The sequence below is a fragment of the Trachurus japonicus genome, chromosome 21 (assembly GCF_045865225.1).
Source record: "Trachurus japonicus isolate A0001 chromosome 21, Traja_1.0".
NCBI lineage: Eukaryota > Metazoa > Chordata > Actinopteri > Carangiformes > Carangidae > Trachurus > Trachurus japonicus.
Window position 1 is genome coordinate 20,153,766 of NC_140927.1, and position 9,676 is coordinate 20,163,441.

The 9,676-nt window shown below is 42.2% G+C and overlaps 1 protein-coding gene across 6 annotated transcripts in view; it reads left to right on the forward strand.

Moving 5' to 3' along the window:
• myo16 (myosin XVI) overlaps positions 1-5,373 on the forward strand; it is a 97,329-nt gene extending 91,956 nt beyond the window's left edge. For all 6 annotated transcript variants that reach the window (XR_015034662.1, XM_085766180.1, XM_085766181.1 and 3 more), the window contains one exon: positions 1,947-5,373. Coding sequence is in view for 5 of the 6 variants with exons in the window: in XM_085766180.1 (XP_085622306.1) it covers positions 1,947-2,117 (171 nt within the window). In the remaining variant the exon portion in view is untranslated. The remainder of the gene's footprint in view (positions 1-1,946) is intronic.
• The last annotated feature ends 4,303 nt before the right edge of the window (positions 5,374-9,676 follow it).

Sequence of the window (9,676 nt, forward strand, 5' to 3'; positions counted from 1 at the left end):
GTAAAGTCAAGCATTGCAGAAGGACACATTGTTCCTACTTGACTACTGTTCCAGTAGCTGATGTTCCCGGCTGGCGCCAGTGCAGAGAATAGCCTGGCAGGGAGGTGTAAATTATGGATTAGGTCGTTGAGTATTGTGCTTGTGCAGGCAGTCAATCTGTGTGTGTGTGTGTGTGTGTGTGTGTGTGTGTGTGTGTGTGTGTGTGTGTGTGTGTGTGTGTGTGTGTGTGTGTGTGTGTGTGTGTGTGTGTGTGTGTGTGTGTGTGTGTGTGTGTGTGTGAGAGAGAGAGAGAGTGCACACATATGAACATTCACAGCTGTGTGCTTCTGCATGTATGTCAAAGTTGGAATGCATCACTAAATGTACAGTATGCTTGTTCCATTATACTGTATGTTCTGGTGACTTGATTTAGCTCACTGCTATAACTCCAGCAGTCGTGAAAAACAGAAAACGGGGTCAACGGGAGCGACCGTAAACATTGAGACACCAGAAGAAAAAAAAGTTCATTTTAATCCGATGAGGCTGGCTTTATATTTTAAGTATTTGTAGTATTTGTAATCTTGTCAATAAATGATTCATGAGAAGACCCAAAACCAACAATGAAAGCGTGTGGCCAAAGCTTGATAGATCTCCAACTCAGTGTGCTGCACCATTACACTAGAAAACATGTTCCCTCGCTATGATCAACATGGACACTGTAGTTTATTTTAAGTCAGTCCTAAATAAATTGTCCTGCTGCTGCAAATTCTCACGACGTACCAGCTGTGTATGAATCAGCTGCCGAAAATGTTTTTATCATGAACGAGCCTTTGAAAAAGTTAAACTCTATTACTGAGCTGCGACAGAGTGGCACATTTTTCCTTTTGGTGTTTTCCTGTCAGCGGGAAATGCACACTATATCCATATAATTTTAATCCCATCTCTGAGCATAAAGATCAGTTTTTTGCCCTTTAACTGGCCATCAGCTGCCACCATTATAACCTCCAGTTCCTAATCTGATCTGGATCATCAGGGCTCGATCCCAGGCCGCTGGTATTACTGACTGAGGCAGATTGGAATTCCTATCTGATTGATTTATCTGGGTATTGACTGGCAGATGATTGATGATGCGCTCAAAAGAGACAATTGTATGCATGCATGCGTATGTGTGTGTATGGGGGTGTGCACTTTGTGTATGGCACTGAGTATTTGTGAGAAAGTAGAGGAGCCAATTTGAGATGCTCCCCACTGTAATCCAAAAGATCTTCTTCAAGGTGATGTACAGCGCGTGGGCTCCAGAGACTGAATATGGAAACGAGCTGCCGTTAAAGCTGTCAGTCAAAGGAGGGATTCCCCCCGCTGCTTCCTGCTGTATCAACGGTCTCACCAAATGGCTGTGCACCCGCCCCAGATTCATCTCCGTGTTGTTCATTAGAGTGATTCATGAGGAAAGCTGTCCCACTTTAGGAGGGGGAAATCAGACCACTGATCGCACTGGCTCTTTCAAGATGATGAATCAGACAGCGTGCTCTGTGGCTGGTCATCTCTAATGGAGACAAGATTAGATGATGATATTTTAAACGTCTTTCATCTGTTTTTAGGATGATTTTGCGGTGACAAGGAGGTGAGGTTTTTCCACACCATTGACAGCCAGAGCCAGCGGCATATTGTTTTTGAGCTGGTTCTCAGTTATAGGAGTCAAGGAACTGATAAGATTTTGGTCAAGGTCTAGAAAACAAGTTTCACACATGGTTAATAGTTGATATGACTCTGGATAAACAGGGATGTAACCTGCAGAAGTGCAAGGCCGTAATTCTACTTTTGCTTGTCACTTCTCTCACTGCTATCTCCAATCACAGCCTGGTCATTTCAACTCCACGTCATCTGTTTGTCCGTCCATTTGGGGGGAAAGTTGTTGTTGTTTTAGTGTGTGATGTGGATCTAATTGTCCGCCATCTCTCCTCCAGGTGTTCCAGCGGTTACGTCTGTCCAACAGGGATGAAAACGCCGCCCTGGGGGAGCTTCTGCGGTGGCGGCGAGTTCAGTGTGAGGGGCGGGGGGACTGGAAACAACGTCCACCTCCGTCCCCACCCCTGCCCCCCACGCTGCTCTGGACCAACAGGAAAGCCTCTCCATGACGGAGGCTGTGTAATGCAGTCAGTCGCATGTATTGGTGCTGAAGTTCCTCCCTCTCTTTCTCTTCAACCACACTCACACATGTTCTTTTTATTATTACTATTATTATTATTATTGGGGTTTTTTATGTGGACCAAGAAACCTCAGCACCCAGGGGCTCGGCTGAAGCTCCAAGCCCCAGAGCATGAGCCTAGTCCCTGGGCTGTTGGTCCTGCTTCTCCACCTTTGACCTCGACTGTGGAGGACACCCCAACCTATATGATAGAAGCTCAGCATTATGTGACAGAAAAATGAGGAGAGATTCACAGGGAGCTGGGGGTTAAGATCAAATATTTTACTAACATACAGTCAGAATAATAATCAAGATCACGTTATTATTTATCTTAGGGCTTCTGAGATAAAGATTTATGATGTCTGTCCGAGGAATTAAAGAGCTAAGGAGTGGTGTTTTCATTGTAGGTGGATATTAAACACTTAGAGTGTCCATATCCTAGCCTATGATGAGGCACCGCTGCACACAAAGGAGCTCCACCCCAAAACATGGTGCTGATTATACTTGACATGCTGACCTGTGATGTTCCTGTGAAGAGTTTGTGTGCACCCCCCCACCAACCCCCTCCTCGGATCTCAGACCTCTCTGAAGTTTACAAGTCAACTGACGCCTTTGGACACCTCCGGTTTTTCATCAGTACTGGCTTAGATGTGGGACCTTTTTCAGGTAGACAGCTCTCACTTAGCCTCTCACGTTTGGGCTCTAAGTGCAACTTCAGCCCTGGCAACACGTGCGACCAGGGGTCAGGGTAACCTCAGTGATATCCCACGGTGCACTTCTCTCTTCTCCATTGTTACCACCAGCCTTTGAGGAGCAAAACCCTCTGGCCAAAATGCAAAGCACTGCACTTACCTTTACTATATAAAGGGGATCTAACAAAAAAAAAAAAACCTGCTGAGGTTGAAGCTAAAATAACAAATCTTTCAGCTGTGAGGTATACGGTTCATGTTGTGAACATGAAACTCTGTGCCAAAGTGACACGACTTGTGAAATATATGTCTAAACTAACACGTACAGTTAAAAAAAACAAAACTGATGTAAACAATTGTCCCCATATACTCAAATATGTACAGACTGGCATAAATGACCAAATCAAAGCTGTTACTGTGCTTCAGTGATGATCGTCTTTGAGAAGATCAACAGAACATGTTAGAAAGAAGAGACAAATAAAAAATAAAAAAATATTTAAAGAAAACAACAACAGTCTACACTTGAAACGTAGCAATTTAACTCTCATCGTTCATCATCAACATCTGAACAGTTTTATGTGTTGGGTGTTGTTCAGGAGACTGTGCAGAGCTCAGGGACTCGCGCACAGATGAACTCTGAATTATTGTACAGATTCTTCGAGTCCTCACAGGCGCCCACTACCTGCCGTACCCCCGAAACAAACTGAACCCCTTCCCAACTTGGTCTTCGACCTCACCCCACCAGTCCACCGCCAACTTTCTAATGGATCAAACCGGCTCTACGGGTGTTTCCATGGTAACCGCTATGTAAATTGTGACTAGTGGCGTATGTTGTAGCTTTGACTATTGCAGAGAGCACAGAGATTGAACCGAAAGACAAGGAAAAGGTGAGATAATACTGTCTGTGATGGTGAAACTGAGATTTAAGAATGTCTTGGGTTAGATGCAATGACTAAGGTAAAGAGAAGAGGTTTATTTTAAAATGTGAATATCTTTTTTTCAGAATGATTGTCTATGGCTATGAAATTCTTTATACTCTATTTAATATTATTTGTTTTACCCCTCTTGATCCTATTGTTCTGTTCCTTTAATGCAAGGCAGATGTCTTCATTGTATATGGATGTTTTATTGCACAGTGTTTATGTGGCATCGTGTTGACTTCTGTAATGGGCTGGGTGTGTCTCAACAAGGTGTTTGATCTTTGAAGATCGGAATTGTTAGAGCAACAAAGTATCAATAGCTCTAATTGATTTCTCATTCCCACTGATCACCCACAATGTGTCTGATTGATTCAGCCTTACGAATTAGCAGCACCATCACAGGATCGATGGCGGCTGCTGTCGATGCATGAAGGTGCGCAAATATTCAAGAGGAATTAGAGGAGACCACTGATATTCACAACCGAGATGGCAAATCAGCTGAGCTGCATTTTCGACTGACTGGCTGAATGTATAAATGCTAATTTTTATTTCACTGCCTGTGTACATCAATAAACCTGTGTATCTTATTACTGGAACATGCGCCTGTATCTAGAGTGTACCTGACTGCTTAATGTGATTATTGTCTTCAAAAGTTATGTATGCAGTTCATTTTTATAAAGCAAGTTAATACCAATAAGATTTTTGATTTGCTCCATGATCCACATCTTGTTTTCTGTGACAGGGGGGTCACATGAGGAGTACAGCGTTACAGAACGACTGTACGTCAGACATTTTCATCATAGTACGATTTAATTCCACCTGAGAGAGACAGGGACCAGAGATCAAATTAGTCAACTTTGCCAGTGACGGGGAAAGAGAAATTATAGCCTCTGCTCTGTGTCTGTCCTACATTATGATCAGGGTTCTGGTTAAGTCGTGTGCGTTATTGTGTATAAACATGTTTACTGACATCATGAAATGAGAAGATGATACGTTTGATGTCATTGCTTTTTACGTTGCATGACCACGTGTTGGAACTGGCCCCCTATGACGTGCTCATGTGGAAACATTTTTTTTTTAAGGCTGTCTAATGTGAAGAACTGCTTCCCACTGCACTGTGAATCATTGCACTGTCCCCCGTGTCTCATCATCTTTCCACATCCACCCTCACATATCAGCTACATAGTATGCAATCCCTCATGACCTAGCTGTGTCTGTCGTGAGCACACCAAACTCTGGCAGCCAGATTACTGCCAGTCATCTTTGTCAGTCAGGAATCCTCTGCTCTGAGATCAGCTGGCTCTCTGGTGCTACAGCCAGTGCAGAACGGCCATTCAATCCCATGTATAGTTGTCCAGAGAGACACAATATTTTAGCACCTGAACAGAGGTATCTCACTGCCTTTTCATAGTGTTGTTGTTTTGTTTTTTTATTATTGTAATCTTTATTTTGTACATGACATACAGTATGTTTTAACCTGCATACATATGTGTTTGTGGAAAGAAAAAGATTGTATGTGAAATTTCATAATTATTATGTTCCCAATGTTTTATAAGTACTGTACATGTACAGCAATAAAGCACAATTGTGTCAATGCCAGTCGTGTGTGTGTGTTTGTGTGTGAGAAAGTAGTAGACGTGCTGCAAAACCTAAGTACAGTACATTTGCAGTACTGTAAATACTTGACTGCATTCCACCACGGGCTTGTTGTGTTTGTAAGTTTCCAAGGAAAGAGCAAAATGGGCAACAGTTCATAACACACTTTGATGTTTAACAGCAGGAGAGTGAGAGGTGGAAAGACATGATGGGACAAGAGCCATTACAGATCTCAACCGCCATGTCCCCAATAGTTGGGTTGACGCACATAACGTCATTGTAATGTTTTTATGAGGACCAGTTGTTCTGTAGAAAGTAGCTCCACTGAAAACCACTGACAGCCATGCAGGTCTCTGGATCAAACTGTTCTCTTGAAGGAGACGGTATTAAATGTCAGCACAAAATTGCTTTTACCTCAGAGGTATTTGGGTGGGGATAAATTGCACAGTCGAAAATATTTACATATTAGATGTGAGGTCTTAACTATCCAATGTAATGTACGAGTGGTGACATTTCCCAGGGTGGGAGGATGCCCTTCCAGGTATTTACTAACCCACGGCTGTTTCTTTTCAGAGTCAGGTCGTGACAAGAACAAGCTATTGTACGTTATCTGGAACAAATTTACCTCACTCCCTCATAAATAATCCACTGTAGTAACTAGGGGTCTGTAGTTGTCACTTTAAAGGTTTGCCTCAGTGTGGGAGCCTGTGTTTGAAGTTTATGTGTCAGTATGTGTCACAGTAAACGGTTTGTACCAGGGGGGGGGGGGGCTGACTCATGCACCGCCAGGTGTGTTGTTGTAAATGCTCCAGGGTCAAAAGCAGAGAGGAGGCGCTCATCTGAAAAACAAACAAAGTTATAGTAAGTCATCAGGTCACTGTGACAGGACTGTATGAAATGTGACATATTGGCGTGGAAGCCTCACATAAACTGGCTGCTCGCTGTAGGCTACTGCTTTGGTTTAACAATTATGTCACAAACAGGTTTTTGGTTACAAACTCAACCCAACATGCAAATCAGGATGGTTTTAAGATGATGTTCAGAAGTAGGACACAATAACAAACTCAACACAACATGCAAATCAGGATGATTTTAATTTTTCATTTAAGACCATGTGAAGTAGGACACACAAACATAACATAACAGTAGTGAAGGGTATTCAGTGGAAATAAAAGAATGAGAATAAAGGCAATCTCTTTTGAGATGCCGTTGTTAAATTAATAGAAATCCTGAACAAAAAATCAATTAAATTAATAGAAATCCTGAACACTATATTGTCTCCTACAATATTACAGAACCTATCCAAGCCTCTTCTGTTTTCACTCACAGCTGGCTGGTGCGCTTTCAGTAGAAAACGCTGTAGTACCTCCTCCAGGCCTGTGTGGAGCGTGTGTGGCGCTGTAGCGCTGCCACACAGAAACACCAACAACAGAGAAGAAGACAGAAAGCTTCCCCGCAGTATTCAAACTCCAAACATAAGTGGATTAAATGATGACTGGGAGTCGTGTCAGTGCAAATATGACGCTCAATAATGATTTAACGGGCGAGATTCAGCTGCAGTGTCCGATGGACCGACAGTAGTCAGACGTTGTTGTTAAGTTACGTCTATAGACTGTAGCTACTTATATGCTACAGGTGTGTCTCGACTCTCGGCCCAGATGTGCAATGCTTCATAAAAGAAAGGTCAGGTGCTTCAGCTGGCCTTTGAGAGAGACTTGACCCGAAAATGTGCAACCCAGTGGAAAGACGCTGTTCTTCGAACTAGTGGCCATTGACTACATTCAACTCTTCTAAAGGTAATTGCCTTCTTTTAAAGCAGAAGTAAGCGATCCGGACGTTTCGGCTAATGCTGCGTTCCAGGCAGGCTTGTGAAACCGTAAATTACAGCTTTAAGTCACAACTTACGACTTTGTAGCATTTCAGGCAACCCACTCGTGTTTTTCCGACCTGTTTTACCTGTGAAACTGCACTATAACGGCCACTCGTAACTTCCGACCCGTGAACTCGTACCAGATCGAACTGGTACGACTTCACAGGTCCGAAAAACACGAGTTAGGCCTACGGGCTGCCTTGAACGCACCATAACAGTCCTCGTCCCGACGTCAGCACATTCACGGCATCCCTTGGCTGCACACACAGCCCTGCATGCCGTTCTCTCTCCTCATTGGATAAAAACTGTAGGATACGAGAAAAGTTTTCTCCTCGGCTCAGAGCAGAGCAGAGTGACTGACAGACCCGTGTTTCGGTCCAAACACTCTATGTAAGTGATTGCTGTCGGAAGATATAACTATTTAAGACTTATATTAACACAAATATTCCGCTTACTTCTGCTTTAATGTGTTTTGCCCGCCGTGGCATTGTTTATAACACTTCAAGCTGAGTGGGGTTTTGTCCTGTCTGAATTGATGCTGCATCTGGCTGTGTGGTCTAGTAGTTTCAGTTGTTTCAATGCGTAATGGCTGCGTGAAAGAGTGATGAGAGGCTGTGTGTCTGTGTGAGTGATGTGGTGCCTATCCTATGTGAAAACGTCAGGCTACTGCTTTGGATGTTTTGGTATAACACATGGATTAGCGTGTTGATGATTGTTGAGAAAACTTATGTCATCAACATTTCTTCCAGACTGGTAAGTAAACAGTTAATGTTAATGCTAACACTAGCAAAACCAAATAGCAGCTCAACAAAAACATCTGCTAAGTTAGCTACTGTTTTCTGCAGTTTCTGTTGTCACACCATACTTGTCCATCTTTATTTATTCTCAGTAGGCTACAACAAATAAGCTGACAAATTTCTGAGATAAAAACAAACATGCAGGTCATTTCCAGTTTGACAATCAATAAGTCAGTAAAATATTCTACATTTTTTTATCCAGAAGATAAAAAGGGGAACAGTCCCAGATTCATGTAGGCTAAGTGACTGTTATAAAAATAAAAACTATAAACATAAACATCAGACTAGCTTTGTTCAATGTAGGTTTGGCAGCCACACGTTAAGTGTTTCACATCATCACAAATGTTAGGCTAATGTTTCTCTTGTTGTTCATTTCAAAAGCCCAATAGGCTACAGCTGTACAGCGGTTGTAATTGATGGGGATGCATGTTTACTTTGTCAGATGACATGCATAATTATTTTATCATTGCAGTGCAGTATGTAGGCCATGATTGAATAGCAATTAGTTGTATGGAAACACAAATGGTTAAATATGTAAACTTTGATGTGATTTCAGTTGATACAGACAATCACACAGCACTTGTTATGAAAATGGTGTTTTTTGTCAGCAGCATTTTTTTTGTTGCGCTAACTGAAAAAGGGTGAAGAAAAAGATATTTAGCCATTTTTGTTGTTGAGGTATTTCACAGTTGGAAATGACCCTCAAGAGAAACCAACTGGAAATGAAAATGTTATCATTTTTACACAAAAACAGGATTTTCAAACCCCACCTCCACACCCGTAGGAGGACCGTTTTCTCATTTATCCCCAACGCTAGAAGTGGCATGGGGCCATTTTGTCATTTATCCCGGGTTGAAAAGGTCCACCATTACTGCAAGAGGGGGTAAATAGCCAAGAGGTAATTTTGACCAAACTGCCCCCTGATGCTACACCAATAAGCCCTTAATCAAACACACAGCCCCTTCCTCTCAGTCTTCCATTTAGGGCACTAAATGTGGTCACCTTTGCCATATAACCCCTGTTTCTCCTGATTCTCTTTGGTCTCCATCACTCCCTCAGGGCTACTTGAGGGAGCCTTTTGTAGGTACCTAGGTGTGACTACATCTATAAATAGCAGCATGTGTTTTAAGGGTGGATGGTCAAGACGAAAGCTATAAAAGACACTGAAGAAAATGATAGAGATGGCATCTTTCAGCGTAATAGCAATTTAGAGCAGCTATTAAAAAAAACACACAAATATGTGAGGAATGGATGAGAAAGTGTGTTTATAATTGCCAATAACCTGTAAATGCTAGCAGGCCTAGCTAACCATTAAGGCTAAGAGTTAGCATGGCATTTAGTCAACTTTCATGTTACATTACACAATGGACTTGTTCACAATTGCATAACATGAGGTCTGTCAGGTTTGAAACAAATGTTATTTTATATACTTTCTTGTTGGAAAAAATACACATAGGCTACTGTAGCATAATTGTAAACTTTTTAGCTAAGCTACAATGCTGATGTTGTGGTAGTTGTCATTTCATTATGTTTTTCCGCTTCTTAAATGACGTAGGCTACCCAGGGATGCAAAAAAAAAAAGAAAAAACATCAGCCTGAACTGACAAAGTGGTATCATATCGTATCGTAATGCATCT